This window comes from Podarcis muralis, chromosome 10, assembly GCF_964188315.1.
Source record: "Podarcis muralis chromosome 10, rPodMur119.hap1.1, whole genome shotgun sequence".
Taxonomy (NCBI): domain Eukaryota; kingdom Metazoa; phylum Chordata; class Lepidosauria; order Squamata; family Lacertidae; genus Podarcis; species Podarcis muralis.
In genome coordinates this window covers 30,409,949-30,433,821 of record NC_135664.1, presented here as the reverse complement: position 1 = coordinate 30,433,821, position 23,873 = coordinate 30,409,949, and the positions used below count along the sequence as shown (strand labels likewise).

Sequence of the window (23,873 nt, the reverse complement as noted above, 5' to 3'; positions counted from 1 at the left end):
AGACTTCTTGAACACAGTTAATTAAAATCCAATTCAAGGTATGTATGCTTTATCTACTTACTGTACAGGTTCTGACTCTTGAACATGCAAATGCCAAATCTTCTATAATAAAGTTACCTTTTTTGAGATAAGATGTAAGGCTATGGTGAATTCCACCAAGAACGCACATGAAAATTAACAGACCTACCTTTAAACCAGTTGCCCATTAACAATTTGAAGGCAAGTTATATGGAAAAGTCATCTAAGCTTGATGCACAGTCGTTACTATGAATACAGTATACTATTAAAAATCGGACCCTATTACACGGCATGTAGTTTGCAAAATTGCCAAACTACCAAAAATGGGGTGGGGTGGGGACTTTTACAGCACAATTAAAATTTTTGGACTGACACCAGATTAAAATTACGCACATCTTATAAGCAAGGTAACAGGAATTATGTTTACAAAGTAGATCCAACAAGCAATGAGGGATACTTACATTTAATTGAAAAATTCAATTCCTTAATGCAGCATGAAATCCAGAACCTGTTCCACAGCAGCAGTAAGATGAACATAATATTCTGGAAGTTTACTTATACCACAAAAGGTTAAAACACCTTTCCCAAGTTATTTTCTATCATGATTATTTCAGGGATAAACTTGAAAATTTGGTGTTGCAAGAATACTGCTGCACTTATTAATTAGTCACATATACTAGGCAAATTGAAGTTTGTTACATGTATATGGACACACCTATCCAAAAATAAAGGCTTGGCAGTAATATTCTTGTGGTGTTACACAAAAACCAAATCCACAAATTGTTGATAATAACTCGCATCCGAAACAAAAAATCCATAATTCATCCAAACTGCAGCAGAAATTGTAAAGGGGTTTATTTGTGATTTCCTATACGTATATAGCTTGTGAATACAAGATTGTAAAGGTAATAGGAGACAAATTCTGTTAACGTTTTCATTGTGTTTCACTTCAAGTACTGCACAAGTTAAAATGTAATAAGGATTTACATTCTGTCATCTGAAATTTCCCATCTCAGATTTTAATTTTAATTTGGTGGGTAATTTCAATGCTTTAGTAGGTATCTCCCACAAGAAAGTTTTTCTCTGTATGGCTTCTAGGTCTTCCATTAGTTAGTGTGCATACAATTTTCATTCTCTATATCATTGTCATTCTCATTACTGTCTTCATCACTCTCTAATGGGATGCCTGTGGCGGCAGAAGCACCTTGTTTAGTTTCCCGGTCAAGAGGAAAAAAGCCAGTTCCACTTATTGTGTCCTGTCTCTGGTAGAAGAGCACATATGCTGCTTTGGACTGCAAAATAAGGAACAACCAAGTTTTAGTATTATCTCCATTTTCATAGGTTCAAAAACAAGGGCCCAGAAAGCCGACAATGGTATTCACTGAAAGGATTCTGTATTTGTACTATTTTTCACTACGGCGCCCAAATTCATATTGGTATTTATGAACTGACATAATTAAACCTTTCCGCAACTGCTTTCTATTGAAGAACGTAGTACTCATTTGGTAAGCCTTTCTAGATTTCCAAGGCTGTTCTTCCAGACAAAGTACTAAGTACGTAACATTTTGGCATACTGCTATTTCAAATTACACTGTAAATTGGGGTGGGCAGACTTCAGGTTTGTGGGAGCTCTTTTGCTTTTTTTTTTTTTTTAATATAACCAACTGAAGGCAACTTTTACTCAGAGTAGATTCACTGAAATGAGTGGACCTAAATTATGTCATGCCATTATTTGATAGGTCTCCTGTGAGTAAAAATTAGTTGGATTCAACTCTCAGATTAAAAAAAAAATCATGGGACCAGAAATTTGTTCTGAGTTTAGAACAGAACTGAGCTCACAGTTCTTCCACACAAAACCCCCACTTCTGATAATTCCCATTTCAGAAATGTAATGTGGGTGGGGTGGGGAAGTAATTTTGTCATTGCCATTATTATGTTGAGAGTCAGAAACCCTTGCTCAGAAATCCACCAGGAGATCCGTATTTAACTCCTGATAATCCCTGTTGTAAATTATTTTCTTACTAAAATATATGTGCAAGTCCATGTTACGTCTTGTTTCTAGGAAAATAAAATATACTTGCCACTATTTGTTCCTCAGATGCAGTGGACACGCTACTGTCATCAAAGTAGTACCATTTCCCATCATCCTTGTTTTTTGCAAAAGCAGTGTCTAGGATAGGACAAGAATATTTTCCCTTAAAGTGCTAATAACAGGCCACAATAAAAAAATGTATTATCTTATGAACAAACTAAATTACTTACAATGCCCTCCACCCATTCCTCCATAGTGGTTTGAAACTGCAATCAAATTATAGCGGCAAGGCCCAGCATTTGGATTAATAAGGAATTCCGACATATCCAAATCACTGTTTCAAAGAAAAGTATCTCATTAATTCTGGATTTATATTCAAGAACTGGTTGCAGGTTTTACATCTGATTTTAACACAACTGAGACAAAGCACTCACTCCAAACCTTATGCAAAGAAACAAATGTAGGTCTTTTAACTGGTACGTATTCATCAAGGCATTTTCATACACACTTATATCTACTGGGTGCCCTTGCTAAAGAAGAAATGGGAGAAGCCAGCCTATTTAGTGGTTAGAGTGTCAGACCAGGACTAGAAAGAGCAACTAAATCAGGCATAGGCAAACTCTGACCCTCCAGATGTTTTGGAATTACAATTCCCATCATATCTAGCTAACAGGACCAGTGGTCAGGGATGATGGGAATTGTAGTCTCAAAACATCTGGAGGGTAGAGTTTGCCTATGCCTGAGCTAAACCCATGAAGCTCACTTGAGCCTATCTCAACAGGATGTTGTGAATATAAAATTGGGATCTGGGAGAGCAATGTATTCTACCTTGAGTTCCTTGGAAGATAGAAATGTACTAAATAGCTAAAATCAAGCAATCCTCAAATAATAAGAGCTCATTCATGTAGAAAGCTTTTAAAGGGGCATTTTTACCCTAGGCAACACTATCAATCAGAACTTTCTTCCAAGCCTTACTGAAGTCACAACTGAAAATGTATTTAAGATTAGAATGATAGGACTGTACATTAATATCTGAGGAATTGTTTGGACAGAAACTAATTAGCATGGTAGCCCACTGCTAAGAAAACACAGGGGTCATTTTTTAATTTGGAAGCAGTGAAGAGCAGGTTGTGCAACATCAATGAAAGCTATGTAACAGCACTGAAAATGTCTTAGCTGTAGTAACCTTGAGCGTAAGCAAGGCAAATGCAACTTATGCTAAGCAAATTATTCTTTTACGGCACCTGGAAAATGCTTTGTTGTGTTCACAGTGAGTTAAGCCTACATAATCAATAAATTAAATAAATAAATCAAAACAAAACAGGAAAAAACTAAACTATTTAATTGTTGTTAAATATGGTTTTCTTACGTTATAGGGAAGTCAACCAAAGTATCCAACTTATCTCTCATGTATCTGCTGTAAGAAAAACGTTTTAAATGCACTACCAGTACTGGTGGCAGCGACCACAAGTCTAGTTTTTTGGTAGCTTGCTGATGTTCTTTACAATTTGGGCAATACCTAAAAGAAAAACACATTTCAAGTCAAAGCTTTGCATCACAGTGAAATTAAAACATCATGTCATTAATGCTTCTCTATGACTGAGTAAAGCTCATCTTGACAAATATGAAGGTATTCTTTAGATCGGGGGCTGGGAACCTGTGGCACTACATATTCCATCCTGACAGAGGCTAGTGGGGTTTGGGAGTCCAAGGACACATGTTCCACACACCGTCTTTAGGGCCTATACTTAATAAACTAAACATGTACTTATTTAAATTCATGATACTAATTAACAGTGTGATCTGGAGAGATCCCCTGCTTCTGTTTCTTCTGAAGCCTATGCAAAGGGAATGCTTTACCACTCCTAATAGGGTTACATAAAAGGTGATGGGTAAATGAATGACCAATCCTAGCTCTTCAGACATAAGTTATTTCTGGCCTGCATATTCACTCTGCTCAACCTTCGCCAGCTGGTGCCTTCCAGATGTTTTGAAATACAACTCCTGTCAATCCCTGTAAATATGATGGGAGTCGTCCAAAACATATGAAAGGCATCAAGCTAGCGAAGGTTCCTCTAGCTCTTAAGCATATCTATATGGTCCAAGGGCTAAAAAACACCTTGGGTAAGTTAAATTTATGACTGAAGTCTTTATGGATTTGGGGCACATTATGTCCCTTTAGATATTTTCAGTTTTTTTCTTAAGAAAAAGGAGAAGACTTAGGCTCATGTGTTTCTTGCCTCACTCTCGCTAATGGAAGAAATATGTGGACCCATCTCTCCTAGCAAGAATTCTTTCAAAGTGTTAATTCTAACATGCAATATAGCAAGCTTTCACTTGGCTTTGGAACACATTTTAAAAAGAAAAGCCTGACTAGCTTTTCAGATACCTTTTAATTGAGTAACTTTTTAAAGAAATGTAACTGATATTATAGTTTGAAGTCTTGTTACAGAAGAAATAGTTTACTCCAATTTATCCTAAATAGAACCCAATAAGGCAGACATGTATGTACAAAGTATTTTTTTAAAAAATGTGATCCCATTGAGATCTGAACATGAATTTTTGCCGGTAGTTCTTAGAAATATTTAATAATCAATACAGTGGTGCCTCGCAAGACGAAATTAATTCGTTCCGCAAGTCTCTTCGTCTTGCGAGTTTTTCGTCTTGCGATGCACGGTTTCCCATAGGAATGCATTGAAAATCAATTAATGCGTTCCTAGGGAAACCGCCTTCAGACCAGGTCCGGGGACAGTCTGTCCCCCGACCTCTTCTGAAGGCTGGGGGGGGGGGGACAAGGGCTTTTCTTCCCACCCCCAGCATTTTAAAAAACCCCGGGACAGCGGAGGACTTCTCCGCTGTCCGGGGCAATCTTAAAATGCTGGCGGGCGGCATTTTAAAATCGCCCGGGACAGCGGAGGACTTCTCCGCTGTCCGGGGCGATTTAAAAGCCCCTGGGAAGGCAGGCAGGGGGGACAAAGATTTTCGCCCCCCGCCCGCCTTCAGAAGAGGTCAAGGACCTCTTCTGAAGGCGGGTGGGGGGGCGAAAGTCTTTGCTCCCCCCTGCCTGCCTTCCCAGGAGAGCGGAGAAAGGCAGCGCGTTTCTCCGCTTTCCCGGACGGCTTTTGAAGGCAGGCGGGGGGGGGGGCAGCAAGGATTTTCGCCCCCCGCCCGCCTTCAGAAGAGGTCCTTGACCTCTTCTGAAGGCGGGCGGGGGCGAAAGTCTTTGCTCCCCCCTGCCTGCCTTCCCGGGAGAGCGGAGAAAGGCAGCGCGTTTCTCCGCTGTCCCGGATGGCTTTTGAAGGCAGGCAGGGGGGAGCAAAGACTTTCGCCCCCCACCCGCCTTCAGAAGAGGTCCTGGACCTCTTCTGAAGGCGGGCGGGGGGCGAAAGTCTTTGCTTCTCCCCCCCCCTTCAAAAGCTGTCCTGGACAGGCTTGCGGACCTCTCCGCAAGCAGCGGGAGTGCTCCCGCTGCTTGTGGAGAGTTGCCAGCATGCCGAAGCCTGCGCGCGCTGAGATCAGCGCGCCCAGGCTTCGCGGCCCCGCATCGGAGCTTGGTTTCGATGCCGGGCGGCGGGAGAAGGCGTTCCCGCCCGCCGCCCGGCATCGGAGCTTGGTTCTGATGCCGGGCGGCGGGAGGAGGCTTCCCGCCCCCCGCCCGGCATCGGAGCTTGGTTCCGATGCCGGGCGGCGGGAGGAGGCTTCTCGCCCCCCTGCCCGGCATCGGAGCTTGGTTCCGATGCCGGGCGGCGGGAGGAGGCTTCCCGCCCCCCCCGCCCGGCATCGGAGCTTGGTTCCGATGCCGGGCGGCGGGAGGAGGCTTCCCGCCCCTCCGCCCGGCATCGGAGCTTGGTTCCGATGCCGGGCGGCGGGAGGAGGTCCGAGGACAGTGGGGAAGACGCGCTGCGCTTCCCCGCTGTCCCGGAGATTTCCCTATGGGCTTTCGTCTTGCGAAGCAAGCCCATAGGGAAATTCGTTTTGCGAAGCGCCTCCAAAACGGAAAACCCTTTCGTCTAGCGGGTTTTCCGTCTTGCGAGGCGTTCGTCTTGCGGGGTACCACTGTACATTTTTTGAAAATTTTAATCATATTTTTAATCCCTTTTTATAATGTTAAATTTTGTCACTTAAACTTAAATTTTAAAGTACGTCCATCATGTGACATATCATATCAAAGCCCATGAAGAGATTGGTGTTTTTAGTTTTGACGTATCTCAATTCTAGGCTGAGCTTTTAAGGTTTTTCTGTAGTCTGGCAAGGCCAAAATTGTCAATTCCTAGACATTTCAAACCCTCATAACTCACAAACGGGATGAGGTTTTTTAAAAAATAAAATTTTAGATTTAAACTGAGTTTTCATTAGTCAACAAGTGTACAAAATATTAAGAAAACTGAATGACACAAGATAAAAAACTTGAATCACTTGATATGGAATGACCCTGGTAGGGGACCCCATACTTGAGGCTTAGTCCTCTTTAGAGCAGGACTTGAAACTGCAGCTGGGGTAAAATTTGAGCATCTTGCATTGTCAGGGATACAATCTGATGAGTGCTGTGCAATCTCCCCCCCTCTAACCCCTTTCCTTCTACCCATTCGCACTCATTAAGCAATTGCTCTTACCACGGATCTTCAGCACCTAGCTTTTCCTTTGTTGTGAACAATTCAATGCAATCTTTTAATTTCACAAAGGGCTTTTTGGGAGGTCTATATTCCACGCTCTCATGTTTTTCAAAATCCTAAAGAGAAGTATTTCTTGCGTTAAGAGAACAAATAAAACAAAACTCATTTTAGTGATGTTGTCTTACTATGAAGCAAGGTCTACAAGCTCCCAAATCTGGAAAAGCTAACCCAAATGGAAAACAAACTTTCCCTATATTGAACTATGCTAAATTATTTTGAAAGAATTTACCGTTCCCTAGGCATGGTGTCCTTTTGCCCTGTTTCGGAATTTGTCTGATCTGGAGGGGAGCATTTAGGACAACCCCCAAAATCGAATGACAGGAGGTAGTGGTGCAAAGTGATTTCTGCTGGTTTGGGTGAGAGGGAGCTTACTATGCTGGTACAGAAGGAGAAAGTAAAAAGGAGGGAAGAATCTTCTCTGCTACCAGCTCAATAAGCTCCATTCCCTGAAACCCTTCTGAGTTCTCAAGTTGTGGCCCCTGAGTTGGATGCCCCCAGTTACCCACCTCTGAACAGGGTGGTGAGTTAGGGATGGCCATTTTAGCCTACTCCTTAATTCAACCAGAATATTAATTTTTTACAAAAAAATCACATACCTCAGCGGCATTTTCATCGAAGAATCGCTTTTTATATTCGGGGTCCCAATCCAAAGCCAAGAAAGATCTTTCTAAACAGAAGAGTAGAAACCTGCTTTAAAAATGCTGCATTTATTTTAATTAATTAATAATAATAATAATAATAATAATAATAATAATAGTCCTCTAAGTACCAACCCAAACATATTAAGTGGCTTACATGAGTTAAAAAAAAAGTTACTTCATGAATATTTTTGTTCTGCATTTGTTTTAATCACATATGCAATTTTGTTGTTTATCCTTTTAGTACATTGCCCTGGGCTTTGCACCTGCTAGATACAACGTAGGTACTTAGTAGTACACAGTTATCTCTAGAATACAGTGGTACCTCGGGTTAAGTACTTAATTCGTTCCGGAGGTCTGTACTTAACCTGAAACTGTTCTTAACCTGAAGAACCACTTTAGCTAATGGGGCCTCCTGCTGCTGCCGCGCCGCCGGAGCACAATTTCTGTTCTCATCCTGAAGCAAAGTTCTTAACCTGAAGCACTATTTCTGGGTTAGCAGAGTCTGTAACCTGAAGCGTATGTAACCTGAAGCGTATGTAACCCGACATACCACTGAACTGTCTAAAAGGGCCAAGACTTGCTAACCGTTTGCCAAATTTGCATACACACCCATCTGATATACTGTATCCAGTTCAGGTATCAATTGCAACCAAACTAAGACACAATAGCCAAACCTCAGCTAACCATTTTTTTGGGAATCTCTAGATTAAAGGTAATGCGATATGTTAACGTTGTGATATAATGAGTTATATGCAAGACTGTCTTTGAAGACAGCTCAGAAACTGCTTTTATTCTGTAATGTTTCTATCTTTTAAAACGGTTTTAAAAATTTTTTTAGTGCATGCTGCTCTTGGAATTTAATTGAAGAGTGGGACATAAATAATAATTGAAAAAAATGGTGCAACACAGGCAGCCTGAAAACTCGTGTATCTTTTGGGAATGGACTTAAAAGAAGTTCTATGGGGGAGGGGGAGGGCGGAAAGCCTCCTTGTGCCTTTTGATACCACTGACCATAGTATCCTTCTAGGCCAGGGGTTGTCAACCTGGTCCCTACCACCCACCAGTGGGCGTTTCAGGATTCTAGGTGGGCACTAGGGGTTCTACGGCACAAGCTGAATCCTCCTTCCATCGAGCACTGGTGGGTAGTAAGGAAATTTTACCATCAAGAAAGATGCATTAGTGGGCAATAGGTATAAAAAGGTTGACCCCTGTTCTAGGCTGTCTTCCCAGAGTAGGGCTTGGAGGCACAGTCTTAGGGTGATGGTGGTCCTTGCTGGAGCTGTTGGAAGATTACTGCTTCACCCTATAGAACAAGTTATTTGAAGGACCACCTACAAGCACATGAACCTGTCCATGACTCAAAATCAAGTGTTGGAGGCCTGATCTCGCACCTTTCACTGTGCTCAAACAGCTTGGCAAGCACCTGATACAGGGCTTTTTCAGTAGTGGCCCCATACTTCTGAAGTTCCCTTACTCAAGAACCATGCTTGGCTGGCCCCATCCCTTGTGGGCTTTCTGTGGTCCCTAAAGACTTCCTTATTCCACCAAGCTTTTTATTTTATTTTACTGCTGGTTCTCTATTTTCAATTTTATCTCCATTTTATTATATGATGGTTTGATTATTCTTTTTTAATCGTAATCAGCATTCAGGAGCTTGCCCCAAAATAAAGGATAAAAATAAACAGCAAAGCAACAAAATACACACAACATTTTAACAGGAAATGTTAAAAGAATGGAGTAGAATCAAAGCTACCCCACTACAAAAAACAGCAACTTACCATCTAGCCTAAGTTGCCTGTCATCAAATCTAATATGCCTGGTGTCATCTTTAACATAATTGATGTCAGTATTGCCTAAACTATTAAACTGGAATGTGAACAATCGCTTTTTGTGCCCTATAAGTTGATCCTTGCATGAGTCCTCTGTGCATAATCCATTCTCGGAATCATTGTCCCCTCCAACAGAGTCTTCTGACTGGCTGTTTTCATTTTCAGAAGGAAGTTCCTGATCCTGGCTGGATTCATCATCTTGTTCATCAGTTTCCATTTCACCTGGGATGGAGGATATAGCGGCACCGCCTGTCATTTACACAGAACGTTACACATCTCACATCATTGTGAATTTAGTTCTCCCTCTTGGTTCCTGCTTCAGCGGATCTCCCACCCTTCCACCATTTTTCATACGTTTGACATCTTGGTCTTGCTATGGACCTTGGTTGGTCACCTGTTGAGGGGGCCTGGTAGGAATTTTTCCACTTGGCAAATTGGCACCAGCCATGTGGTTTTCACCTACCTCATAGCAATCGTCAGAACTTTGTAAGGTTTGGCGGTTAGGCATTGGTAAAACCTGGTTTATAGGATGGGAGGTTGTGGCCATCACCTGCCCCTCCTCTTTAAGGGTATTCCGTTAAAGGGATCTGGGGCTGTGGATCTCATCTGAAGCCCGGGTACGGGCTAGGGCCATGCCACAACCCCATCTGGGACCCTGGGGGAGCTCTCAGTTGATGTACATCATCAGGGCTCCCCTTACTGGTGGTTGACCCTTACCGGACTACCTGCATGGTGGGCAGGAGTCAGATATAGTCGGTTCAGTTCCAATGCCTAAGCCAATGCCACTCACATTCTGCATTCTGCAACCAATAAAGTTGTGGCCTTAATTAGCCCATTAACCTAAAATACTGGTGTCCATGTGTTTTATTATTCAACAAATGGGGGAGGGCTCGGGGCCTTGACACCCAAGAAATATGGACCCAACACAAGTGTTTTGTCTGTTTCTGTAATGGGGTCCCTGAGATCCAAAAGTGCTAGAGATTTAATGGGAGGTTTACAACAATCAAGGCAGGTTTCAGAGCACCCTTCAAAACTGAACCAAAGCTTTAGGCAGCTATTATAATTCGGGTCTTACTTGGGGATCCTTCTTCATGAATTCCATTTGGGCCATTACCATTGATACCATTGTCCTTGCAGCACTGCAAGGATGCTTCGGTGTCTTCTGTTTCAGTAGACGTTTTCACATATCGGCTGGAACACATCAATTGTTACACAATTTTTTTAAAAAAATATCTTTTAAAAAAATGTTTCAGCATTTTCCCAAGTAACAAATAGTGAAACATCTTAAGACAAAGCAAAACAAGATGATGCACAATATAACTTTCTTCCCATCCTCAATGTGAGCAGTGCTCCTCTTTCATGAAGCTGTGTAAGTGAATAACTGCTATTACTGTAGAAACACAAGAGCTTACTATACCAAGCTATCCTTCCAAAACATTTTATATTTATTCTAATTTGTTAGTGTATTTGCAAGGAAAAATAAATAAAATGGATCAGGCACAATTGTGACACTAATGGTTGTGCAACTATGGCCAAAGTCCAGGGCTACACCCAAAACAATCCAAACAGCGTACATAATTATAGATGCCCCTTTTATTGTTTTTACTTTTAAAAGATATCATTGTCTGCAACAAAATGATGCTTATTCCAAAGTAAATGTTTTTAGCAGAGAAGCACTAGAAGCAACCTTCTTAAGCCATCATGGAGATTGGATTAAAGTGAATCTGCATACGCTCAGATTATTTACTTCTTTACTGTTTTTTGTTATCCCTCCCTGCCCCCTCTAACGTATCAGGAGTGTAATGAATGGTAAGCAGGGAGGATCAAAGGTCTTTTTCAATTGTGATCATCCCTGCTAACATTAGCTTTGTTCTGGCATCCAGGTGACCTAACACAGCCCTGCATTTCCTTCATGGTGTCTAGGTTAGCAATGTCCAAATATGTGACATACATTCTTAGTGCAATTAGGAGTGTATTCCCAGCATTTCTCTTGTATGCTTACCACATTCTCAAAAGCAGAAGATTATACAGCTTATCTTCAGTATTGTTTCTAGGCACTGCTATAAGGAAAGGCTGTCCAAAATGTGTGGAACCACTGTGGTGGCTGTAACCGCTGTGCCGAAACTTCTCCCTCAAACAAACCGGAATTACAATTTGCTCCGTATCTTCAGTTCTGTTGATGCCAATTTCAAATCTAAGGCAGAATACAGACCCACACAATTAAACATAGTGACATAAATCACACAATTTTGCCAAGCAGTCATTTAGTAGACGAAACCACATGAAATTCATGACAAACGGAATACCGTTTAGATTAAGTTTGTTTTCTACTTACACATAAATGTCATCACGCTCCATAATACTACTCAGATTTTCATCCATTGCAAATATCCTATGGAACCTGTGATTGTATATATCAGTAACTATCATCTAAAAATAAATAATAGAATACGTATCACTTGAATTTGCTTAGAAAGTCAGACAACATTAAACATGATCTGCAATTGTCTATGGAGCATCATACCTTATCTGCAGCCACCCCAGACAAAGTTGACAATGCTGTGCAGAGATCCTGTATATTTCCAATTTTTGGAACTACTACTTTATACTAAAAAATAAAATACAAACAGTGTATAAGAAAGCAGAAAGGCAACTTAATATAACTTTCAACTTTATACATTGATGTGACTATGAGATTGGCTATGAGAAGGAAGAAGTGCCCTAAGAAACGTATCTAGCTGAGATTTGTCAGTATAAATAAAGCTGTCGTTTATGTATATATCCAAATTTCAAAGTCTAATTCCACACATGGAAAGTATTTTGATTAGAACCAAAAGGTTCAACTAGTGAGGAAATTTCCTAGGATCTCATGAACAATCGGTTACTGAGCAACCACAGATTAAGCAAGCAAACCTATATTTAGCCAAACTATGAGGTATCCGTGCTAAATGCCAAGTGCTGATTTTTACTTTCTTTTTAATATTCGAATTTTGGAAGATTATTGGTTAAGCCAACCTCAGTTTTCTACTGTGGAAAACCAGAGATTCCAAAATAATTTCCACCTTTCCAGTGACCTAGCACTTGGTGCAACTAAGGTCTCCATATAGCAAGAAATGATAGTTGATCTGCTATAAATCACCACATTATTTCCCCTTAAAAATACATTTTCATAGCCTATGAGCTCAGTTGACTTTGACATACTGAGGTAAGGGTCACCCAGAAGCCTAGGACACCAATCTCTGATAGCTTGTGTGCGTGTTGCAGGGGACAACTCTAACGCTGCATTTTGGATGTAAGGAGCAGGCCATGTCCCATCTCAAAGCTGTCATCTTCCAACTTGCATTTTCTTTCTTGCCTTCCAAACACACCCAGCTCCTTTCCAGGCTGCAGTAAAGCATTACCATCTTTCTTCATTGTAGTTTTCACTTATAAACAAGTGCTATCATCTACTAGATCACCTGACAATTCCCCACACACCCTTTTTTATTGCTTGCGTTTATGCATCCAGCCTCATTGTGTGTCTACTTATAAATTCTGCCTCCTTGAGAAATTATGTCAAGCAAGTCAATTTAATGAACAAAAGCAGATATTCATCAATGTAGAAAATAAACACACACGCACTTAGCTTGCACTATTTATAATGGTTGTATCTGGTGACCATGGCAGCAGAATTTTTTAACGCAGGCAAACGATGCAGGTTTGAGATACATACACACTGAACAACTACGATCAGTGTTCGAAACTCCCATTGCTCTAGGCGCATTTTGCAACAGGGAATTTCATTAGCACAAGCCATTTCTGAGCTCTGGGCCTAAGATTTCAGATTAAAACTGTGAAGTGGAAGGAAAGGAGGACCTCTTTCTGCCTCCCCACTTCCAGCTCCTCTCTTAAGACTGGAGAAGAGACCCTCTTAAGAATATTAGGGGGGTGGGCAGGAGAAAGACTAGACCATGTGAAAAATGAACATAGTATTTTCAGCTTTGTATTATTGTTATAAAGAAAAGCGTGCCTAGACGTTCCGTTGTTGCGCACATAGGCTAGGTTTAAGGTGCCATGTAGCGCCTAGCTTTCATATCTCAGTTTCTAACATGGACTACGATTAACACAAGAAATGATTGGGCCCTAATAATAATCAAAAGGGGCCTGACCAAGAACACCTGCTACATTTCTTCTGTTCTTTTTCATAATATAAGCAGACATATCAATTTCCTTTATCAGCTGCAAGATTTTTTGCAGTAATGTGCAACTATAATTAGTATATAACTTCAAAACAGAAATCCAATGACACAAAATGCCAGGGATTAGAGAATAAAGTTAGATCAATTTAAACACCAAAAGCAAGGAAACAAAATATTGGTCAAATGTTGCTTTCAAGGGCTTCAAGATAGTACAGGCAGAGTACACAAGTCTACCATGAGGAACATGGAACTGTTACATAAGGCAGGTATATTTAATTCACCTGAAAGAAGCAAATTCCAATTTATTCCTTAGTAGACCATGAAAGTCAGAACATGCGTAAATACTATACTTCTCACCTGCATAGGTTTGGCAAGCGGATCCATTCTAACTAAATAAACTTCCAAAGTGCGTTCTTTTTTCATGGGTAGTGGAAGCGTCAAGTAACAAAAGGGGTCAAATGTTACGGAGATCTTAGCACATTCTGGACAAACTAGGGTTGATTTAAAAAGTCCATGGAATATATCTACAATGATGGAATCATTTCTCTTCAAATGGTTCTCCCAAGCTTCTTCAGCAACCACCTAAGTAAAAGCAAATGTTTGAAATAATGTATTTTTCCGCCCCATGAACTGTTTTATAACACTTGAATGTATTGAACAGAGCATGGGTGTGTAATGATTAACACCAACCGACAGGGACCACATGAATTAGAAGGGCCAAGTTATTTTAAGCAATGGGTATTAGAAAACACCATGAAAGGCAAGAATGGTAGGGCTTCCTCAAGTTAGCAGAAAGCTGGGATATGGCATTTACCACCTCCCAATTATCTGGAGTTTTTATTATGAGAAACGTCCAAATGTTTTTCATATACAGAAAAGTCTCAAGGAAATAAAACAGCTGCAGAGTAACCCAGACTTAGATTGTGTCTCTCTTCTATATTAAAGCCACTCTAATACTACTAAGAATGTAAGACATACTGCTATCTTATCTAGCATTCCATTCTCACAGTAGCCAACCAGATACCCTTGGAAAGCCCCACCCCCCAAACAGGACATGAGACTAGCGAAACAATACCACTGATTCATGATTCACAAGCAACTGGTATTCAGAGGAATACTGCCTTTGGTTCTGGAGGTAGTATAGTCATCATGACCATAGCACCTTAGTCTACTTGCTTTTTTATTTGTCTCTAAGTCATTCTGGGAGCAGGGCACAAATGCTTTAAGTAAGCCATTTCCTGTATAGAAATGTCAAGGTATTAAAAGGAAAGTCTTCAAGTATCAGTGGAAACTAGAGCCTTGGCTAAGATTTCTATTACAGGAATAAAAATACCAAATATTTTAAATAGAATCAGCCCTTTCGAAATACAGTGGTACCTTGGGTCAGTGGCATAGCGTGGGTTGTCAGCACCCGGGGCAAGGCAAGTAATTTGCGCCCCCTAACCCGTGGATTTTAGCACTCGGGGTAGGGGTAGGGGCAGAGAGCTGCGAGTGCGAGCGCGCCCCCCAGATGTTGCGCCCGGTGCGGCCGGCCCCCCCTGCACCCCCCACGCTACGCCACTGCCTTGGGTTACAAACGCTTCGGGTTACAAACTCCGCTCACCCGGAAGTAGTACCTCGGGTTGAGAACTTTGCCCCAGGATGAGAACGGAAATCGCGCACCGGCAGCACAGCAGCAGGCCCCATTAGTGAAAGTGTGCCTCAGGTTAAGAACGGTTTTGGGTTAAGAACGGACCTCCGGAACGAATTAAGTTCGTAAACCGAGGTACCACTGTAACTTAATGCCCCCCTAAGCAGCCTGCCAATAACATACAGATTTAAGTTTCTACTCTCTCGGTTAAATTCATCTACAGTCGCACCTTGGTTTTCGAACAGCTTAGTTAACGAACAACTTGGAACTCAAATGTCGTAAACCCAGAAGTAGGTGTTCCAGTTTGTGAACTTTGCCTTGGAAGCCGAACATCCGGCGCGGCTTCTGATTGGCTGCAGGACGCTTCTACAGCCAATTGGAAGTTGCGCCGTGGTTTCCGAATGTTTTGGAAGTCGGACAGACTTCCGGAACACGTTCTGTTCTAAAACCAAGGTACAACTGTACTGGCAAGCACTCCTTTGTGGAGTTCTTAGCTTGCTTGCTCTTTAACAAGATCACTCAAAGCTTAAGTTATGTCCAGCTGGTTCACTTTTGTCTATCAACAAAGTACAAGTCACAACTGTGAAAAGCTGCCTTTTTTGAAAAATCAATAGTATACATATTCTGCTTCAGTTTAATTAATTCATTTTAATTACCTTTGAGAGTTTAAATAATTGTTTGAATTTGGTGACAGCAATATAGTATGCCTCTTTGAGTTCTGTTCCAAATTTCAGCTGCTTATGGGTTGACAATATATTTTTATATACTTTTGGATTAATATTCTAAATATATTGCAATGAAATCAACATTTACCTTATCAGGCCTACCATCAGCATCTTTTAATTGAATATAAGGCTTTTTCCTAATACGATTCAAGTCTTCATGTAGGCCGTCAAGAAGAAAGGCTAGAAGTTCTTGGCAATCTTGTTGCTGGTATCCAGAAAACTGTGGTGCGAATCGTCCTACCTGTGTCTAGAGATAACACCACAAGATTACTATGCTGGTGCCACTTGACATGATGTAACTGAGCTTTAAGAACATTGGTAAAAATATATTCTCTCTCGCATAGTTTGTTAAAATACACTATTGAAGTAGTGTGCAGTAGGACTTGGGGGCAAGGAAAGGGGATTGCTGTTGATTATAGGAATTATTATGGCTAGATATAAGTGTCTAGAGCAGGGGTCTGCAACCTTTAAGACAAAAAGAGCCACTTAGACCCGTTTCCGAAGAAAACAACAACTGGGAGCCGCAAAACCATTGCGACATTTAAAGCATGCGTGCCGCTGCCCTCCGATCTGACAGCGGGTGGGAAGGTGACGTCAGGACGGTGCTTGACTAACGCACGCACCGCCCCCATGCGACATCACAGCCAGTACAGCGCCCGCCACAGTGGGCAGTGTCGGGGCGCGCAATGTGCCTCCTCCCCTTGCTAGTATCCGCCCCGGGAGCCGCGGCAAAGGTGTAAAAGAGCCACATGCGGCTCCGGAGCCGCGGGTTGCAGACCCCTGGTCTAGAGAAAGATAAGAGAGCAACAACAGAATTAAAACATTTTAAATGTAATTCAGTGTCCATTGATTCTTTTAAAAAATAATAATAAAGAAAACATTCAATTAATACATTTCCACTTTTTAACGGTCTCACTCTATTGCAAAGTCATATACTATCTATAAACACAAATCTGAACATACCAGGACCTACTTCTTACCTTAAATGCTCTTGGAGTGACATAACTGTATTTTCCTGACCACATCTGTTTAATGAGTTCTGCATAAGATTTTGCAATTTCACCCCGCATTCCTAAAGGATTGTCAAAATTCAGCTCTTCTTGATACTTATCATTGAGGAAGTATTCTGTGAGTGGAGGGGTGTTGCTCAGACACTGTAAACAAATGTAAATGAAATACTATGTATACAAGACAGGCCTAGCCATTTAATTCCAACCTCGGTTTTCTATCAAGTCCCCATTTCTTTTTCAAACTCGTCACAATACAAAAGTATTATGTAAGCTTAACGAGGCGACTGGTTTTCCAAAGCCTATAGTTTATCATTGCTAATATAACTAAATAAATTTAGCAGGATTCCAGCTATGTTTTTGTCTGTCAATAGCCATTCTGTATAAAAGGGTTTAAAGAATGCACAACAATAGAATTGGAAACATGGCATTTACCTATATAAATTCAACTTTGGATTTTTGATATTATTCTACCAGCAACTCTTTTTTATCATTTAAAAACCCTTTCCAACCTAATAAGCACACTGAAACATCTACCTGAATTGCCGAGTTCATGAAACATGTATTTCCCAAGTTACTTAGGCCACAGAGGCCAGGCTGTTCATTGTGCCTTCCTGGCTCTGAGTAGTCATAATTCTTATAAGCAGTATATGAGGGGAGGCAATAATTTGAGTTTTTCACACTGGAAGAAAACAGAACAGTTCACAATGTAATTGCATTATCTGTAGCTGCGATGTATATGTATGATTGTACATTTACATAGTAAAATACAAATAAATGGCTGTCTAGATTAAGTAAGTACTGTTTGTGTAGTTGAAGAATGTCAATTCTGTACTTGAAACTCAGTTTAAAAAGGCCCTTAAGCTCTTCCACCACTTAACCTCTGGGGGGAACAACACAATCCTTATACCTTGGTTCCCAAACGGGTTAGTTGTCAAACAAATCAGCTCCTGAACCCCACAAACCCAGAAGTAAGTGTTCTGGTTTGTGAAAGTTTTTGGGAAGCTGAACATCCGATGCAACTTCTGCTTGAGTGCAGGAAGCTCCTGCAGCCAATCGGAAGCCGCGCATTGGTTTTCAAACGGTTTTGGGAGTTGAACAGACTCCCGGAATGGATCAAGTTCGGGAACCAAGGTACCACTGTACAGGCTGCTACCTTTGTTCTCTTTCTACCTTTGAACAACAAGAAGAGATCCACAGCTCACTTAGTTATTCATTTTTCAAACAAGTTTAACACATTCAGACTTTAGGCATGAACACCAACGATATAGAGCATATTTCTTTTACATTTTGCTATCGTTAGAAATAAATAAGAAAAAATGGAATAGCAAAGTTATATTTCAATTACAGGTAGAAGTTGAGATATCCAAGGCCACCACTGGCCCAATGCAATGAGGATCTATTTTTGGATTCGCCACTAGGACAGCATGAGCCAGCAGACTGCGGAAGGCAGCCTGGAGTGACAAAGAATGTGTACAATGCCTTTTAGTAATGCATTTTAACTCGCATTATTGTAGCCTTCTTTGCCTGCATAGAACAGACTCCTAACAGGAAACCTGCTTGCTAATTGAAGGGTAATGTACTTAAGGAGGTCTAAAATAAGCATACTTAAGAGAAATGAAAGGGCAAAAATATCACAATGAAGCACCAGCTTGTTCAGGAACTACCACGATTTTGCTTGCATACATGTCTATCAATTCAGCTATGTTTCACTGATGTGCCAATGATACTAATGTAACATATGCACATTGAATTCCAGCCATGTAGCCTGTAGGATGAATATGCAAGATGTGGATCTGAAAATAACAGGGGTGTCCTTGCACAGGTGGAAAGTATATACGTATGCGCTAGAGCACACACATGATGCAGAACAGTCTTCAAATGAATAAATTTGCTCTGCTGCTATATTATTTTATTATCTATCCAAAGCTGAAACAGTCTAATCCCACCTCAATACAGGCCATCTTAGAGACTTTCTGGGTCCAGTCTGAAAGGGGTGAAACTAGAAGAGGGCTTTTAATTTTATTTGTTTTAATCTATAGATTAGAATATCACTTTGTAATAGTTTCATTCAGCACACCGTCTTTCCTAGGAAAGCACTTTAGGCAACACCAACCACCACAAAGAAACAAAACTTGGTAAAGTGCTTATCCAATGATCCACGTGTAGTCCATTATGTTTAAGTGAACTTACCACATGCAATGGTCAGTTCATAGGTACCATTAGCATACCACAATGATGTAATAATACATATGAAAGGGCCAGCATGGGCAAATTTAAACATGAGGTGGCATGCATGAAATCCCTACATGCATTACCCTTAGCTGCCTTATCCATATTTCAGCCTGGAGAACCTGAATTTCAATGAGATACCTTACAGAATCACTTGACCAGGCTTAAGGAAGACTACTCGCCAAGTCACTAAGATGCTCAAAGCCGTAACACTGAAAGGTCACACCAGTTTTAAGGTATGTCCATAATCTTGAGTGCAAAGCACTGCAGATGCATTCCTGCGAAATCAAGCTAACGGAAGTGGTCCTGATTTCTTCCCAATACATAAGCAGAAATCAAACTAATGTAAGGGAAGGCATGTTTTAACACTGATGGCAATTGTAACACAATAGAATGTAAAACCTATCACTTCTGTACAACCATGAATGGAAAAAAAATATTCTACAAGAGAAGTGGGGGGTGGGCTCTTGTTCAAGTCCCTGGAAATAGCAGCTACTTTCCCCAATTCCTTTCTACATTATGGGTGGAATTCAACATTTCACTCTTCCAGTTGTTCCATGTGTGCAATCCATTTCAGCTATTCTGTTCTGGGGATTCTCCTGACCCCCTTAAGCCAATTTCAGGGGGTACCCGGGGCAAGAGAAGCCCCAATATGCATGCAGAAGTTCTGGCCTTGGCTTCCACAGATGGGCCTGGTTAGGTGCATCCCACCCTTTGGGTTTTTACACAACATTAGTCATTCTTAGAGAGGACCCACCAAAACTAATGGGCACGACTAATTTAAGTCTATTCATTTCAATACGTCGATTCTGAGTAGAACTTAGTGGGATACAACCCAGTGTTAAGAAATATGGGAATGGACAATAAAGTTTAGGCAGATGCTCTTCTTTCTGTTCACAGATCACCTCTGCCCAAAATGCCTCATATTACTATGAAGTTCTCTTATCAATTACATTATCCTGTGAGATCCATGTTAAAGATTGTAGGTAATGATTAAACGTACCCATGACTCACGAAAGTTATAAGCAATAGATAGAATTTGGAAGCGTGCAAGCTTGTGATAACTGAGTTGCTCAAACAAAATAGATTCACAACAGTGTCAGAAGGTTATCGATTCTTTGGCAATAAAAGAATGGATAGACAAATGAGCTGTAGCCTCTGTCAATGAATGATGTTGCATGCATTGCAGTTTTCTTCCCCTTTTATGTGGATTTGTGAAAATGAATATTTATAGGATATAATTTTATTGAATACGTCAGACTACAAAATAAATTTATAAATAAATGTAGGAACTGTCTGCCTACTTTAATAATTAACTAACATATTTTAACAAACATATTTATTCACTTTTGATTTCTGAATTTATTTATTTATTTATGTTTTTGGAGGCATTATCTTAAATGGGCAGAAACTTGAAAGAAAATATTTTTAAAAAATATGTGCACTCCAACTCCTGGCCAGGAAAATAAATGTCCTATGGGCAAGAGATATCAGTGATATTTTAAATATTTAGCTAGTCCACAGCGCTCTAAAATACGAGATTAATTTACTAGGGTAAGAAGTAATGACATAAAAGTTCACCCCCTTTCAAAAGATGCCATGCAGTATGTATTTTGGAGTCAATATTAGAAATAAGTAACATTTTAACTGTAGAGTCAAATTATATATATCCTAATGTTAACCAGCTTTTTTTTTTTAATGGGAAACACGGTTTCTATTCCCAGGCTTACAATTAAATGCACAGATTGAGTTTAGTACAATGCATTCAAGTATGTTCAAGACTAGAGTTTAATGTAGTAGGATAATCACAATTTCCTAACATTGCCATTCTAGACATTCTTACCCAGAAGTAAGACCCAGTGCATTCAGAGGTCCTTACTCCCAAATAACTTGGTACAGGAACCTAACCTAAATAATATTTCCCATTTTTTGAAAAGGGACAAATCCAGGGGGGAAAAATCAACACTTGCTTTACTAATGGGCTACTCAGAGGATTAATGTGGGAGTGTTCTCATCCAAAACAGGACTGGTCAGCAGTCCACACTTATTCAAGCAAATACAAAAATTTGCTTCTAAAGTCAGAAGATTTTCAATATAACATAAGGAACTTAAGATAAAAAAGGGAATTCAAGAGTACTTCTAAGTGCACACGCAAATGCTTAAGAAGTTAAACCAGTTCCTCCCCGCTCAGCTATAAGCCATGCTGGCAAGAGCTGATGGGAGTTGGATTCTAACACCATCTAGAGAGGGCCACAGGCTAGTCACGCTTGCTTTATATACATATCCTACTCCAAGATCACTTGATATAGGGTGGATTAGAAATAGTTTAAGGAACAAGTAAATAAAACATTTATACCTACCTTCCTACAATGAGCCCAAGGTAGCTAGCAATGTAAGTTTCCCCCAGCCCTTGTTTAAGCTAAAATGTTCAGTTACAGTAACATGTAAGGTATTTCCCTAACAGGCCCTGAGATTTAGAAATTAAACCTTACATATGCTGAATTTAAAAAGCACATTCTATAATCTTTTCTTCTAAAAGTGCATTTTCATCTTTGAACTTCAAAAATATAAAAAGTACCTGCCTGCCAGTTGCTGGACAGTTCCATGAAATGGAAGTGTAGCTGCCCTTTTTAATACAAGCCCAGGGCACTTCTGTTGATTCTGAAAATTTTTAGTTTCCACTTTAAAATGAGATTTAAAGCAGGCGGCCACTGTCCCATGGCTTCAGAGATTATGATATGCTTTTTCATTTAACATAGGCTATCAGTATTCTAATAAAAGGATAAGACCAGTTTAGGCTGTGGTTAGGTTGTTTATACACACCAAAAAGAAAACTTTGCTGTACTTACTATATACACACAAACAAACTACAATAGACTGCAGTTAAATACATGTATTTCTTTAACTGAGAGAGTTGGGGCTACTCACAATTAGCGGAAGCCACTTCACCCCTTACGAAAACCCCCTTCTCATAAATGCAGTATTTAACTGGAAGATATTGTATAAAATATTTAGAAATTATATTGCTTTTAAATACTTAAACATTTTCACATTTGATTCATAGCCACAAACTGAGATTTTTAGACTGAAAAGAAAAGTTGAATTTGTAACTTCAGTTATTTTTCCAGTATTTCTACGAGAAAGCTTCTATGTGAACTATTTAATAGACACTTTCCTATTTGTAGTGGATTGCAGAAAATGCAATGCATCTGCGGGATGTGTTTTGAATTAAGAGGGATGCTTGATGAGTTAACCCAAGTTTTTAAAAAATAGGTTTAGCATATTAAATATTTGTTAGGGACACATATAGAATTATGTCTTTATAACAAAAGGGATCCAGAATGTAATTTGCTGAGGTTTTACTTTCTGTAACATATAATCCCAAAACTTCCCGCGGTCACAAAAATCTCTACATTCAGGTAGGTAGCAGTGTTGGTCTGACGCAGTCGAAATAAATTAAAAAATTGTCCAGTAGCACCTTAAAAGGTGCTACTTGACAATTTTAATTTTTTTTTATTGATTACAAAAATCTCTGAACTTGAAGGCCAAGCCCCAAGATTTGAAAAGCCTGAGCAATGTTATGTGACTTTTGTTCCATGCATGCCATTTTTGCTAAAGTCTTTTCTTAATGCAATGGTTTCAAATCAGAATGTGGTGCTGTATAGTATCAGGGTGATTATGTAGTATCAGGGTTCTGAAGAAAAAGTAAAGCAGAAACGATCTTCTTCTGTTAGTTTCTCTCTCAACACCTTAGGGTACTGGTGACCTTTAAGACTTGGCATCACTGCAGTTCCACAGCAATACAGTCCATCCAAGTTATTTATCTAGAATTGAAATGGTTTTGCCTTGAAATTATACTTGGATGATTAATATTAAAAGTTCTTAAGATGTGTCGCTTACTTTCTGTTGTTGATGTTGTTATAATTATTTGACAGAGATGGAGAGATCTTTGGTAAAGTTGAAAAATTGGATGCACCTGGGGACCTTTAAAAATATGAAAATGTTAAATTAGATAAAAATGCTGAGATTGCAAAATTAATAATGAAAAAAAGGAAAAGCTAACAGATGAACAATGTATGTAAATACGTATGAAAAATAAGGTTTTCATGATCAGAGCAACAAACAGCCAAGGAAAGTTGTCCAACCTCAAAACATTTCACTTGTAATTCTTCACAGTTATCTCACAAACAAAAACACAAAAACAGGAATTAAAACAGCCAAAGCCACAATTAACATTTGGCAAAGATATACTTTTACCAAAAAATCACAAGTTAATTGCGTCACAAATGAAATGCATCTTCTCCCTAATGGCAAGAGTCACTATTTTATGACGCTTTTAATAATTTTAAAGATTAGTTGTGAAAGTGCAACAGTACATTAACAATAAGCACTCTGAAAGCAAGTTTAACAGCACCTTAAAGCACCAGTTCAATTCACTATTTTAAGACAACATATGACCATCACTACACTAAAAAAGCATTATCAAAACAGTATTTCATATTCAGCTATCTATATAAGAAATGCTGAAGTCTTGATTTTTTATTTTATTAAAAAAAAACTATGAAAATTTACACTACAAAGCTGCATTTTAGTACTATTAACCAAGGAAGCCAAGCCAAAAGTGCACCAATTTCAAATAAACTCCAACGATGGTTGGGAAAGATCTAAACATATAACATCATTTCATGCAACAAAGTCAGACAGAAGACTACAGGTTCACAAAAGGATGGTTATACATACCTCAACATTCCAACTCTATGATTCATCCTTTTTAAAGGTAAAATGCTACAATCTGGTTCATCAAAATAGTATAACCCAAACAGAGCACAACAGCTCCTTTGGAGCATAAAGTTATCAACTAACCTGATATGCTACCTAGTTAAAATAATTATGTCTGGCCTGTGTCAA

At 39.8% G+C, this 23,873-nt stretch overlaps 1 protein-coding gene across 7 annotated transcripts in view; it reads right to left on the bottom strand.

The window, feature by feature from the left end:
- Positions 1-856: 856 nt before the first annotated feature.
- USP15 (ubiquitin specific peptidase 15) overlaps positions 857-23,873 on the bottom strand; it is a 50,722-nt gene continuing 27,705 nt past the window's right edge. For 2 of the 7 annotated variants that reach the window (XM_077934678.1, XM_028747781.2), the window contains 16 exons: positions 22,866-22,949; positions 17,271-17,415; positions 16,707-16,880; positions 15,815-15,973; positions 13,729-13,953; positions 11,718-11,801; positions 11,529-11,623; positions 11,196-11,387; positions 10,269-10,384; positions 9,143-9,442; positions 7,320-7,390; positions 6,664-6,779; positions 3,420-3,569; positions 2,281-2,384; positions 2,100-2,188; positions 857-1,310 (listed from right to left, as the gene is read on the bottom strand). In XM_077934678.1, coding sequence (XP_077790804.1) covers positions 1,125-1,310; positions 2,100-2,188; positions 2,281-2,384; positions 3,420-3,569; positions 6,664-6,779; positions 7,320-7,390; positions 9,143-9,442; positions 10,269-10,384; positions 11,196-11,387; positions 11,529-11,623; positions 11,718-11,801; positions 13,729-13,953; positions 15,815-15,973; positions 16,707-16,880; positions 17,271-17,415; positions 22,866-22,949 — 2,290 coding nt within the window. In that variant the 3' untranslated portion in view covers positions 857-1,124. Of the gene's footprint in view, positions 1,311-2,099; positions 2,189-2,280; positions 2,385-3,419; positions 3,570-6,663; positions 6,796-7,319; positions 7,391-9,142; positions 9,443-10,268; positions 10,385-11,195; positions 11,388-11,528; positions 11,624-11,717; positions 11,802-13,728; positions 13,954-15,814; positions 15,974-16,706; positions 16,881-17,270; positions 17,416-21,547; positions 21,737-22,865; positions 22,950-23,873 lie in introns of those variants that run through there. The other 5 variants (XM_077934679.1, XM_077934680.1, XM_077934681.1 and 2 more) reach the window with 5 other exon arrangements.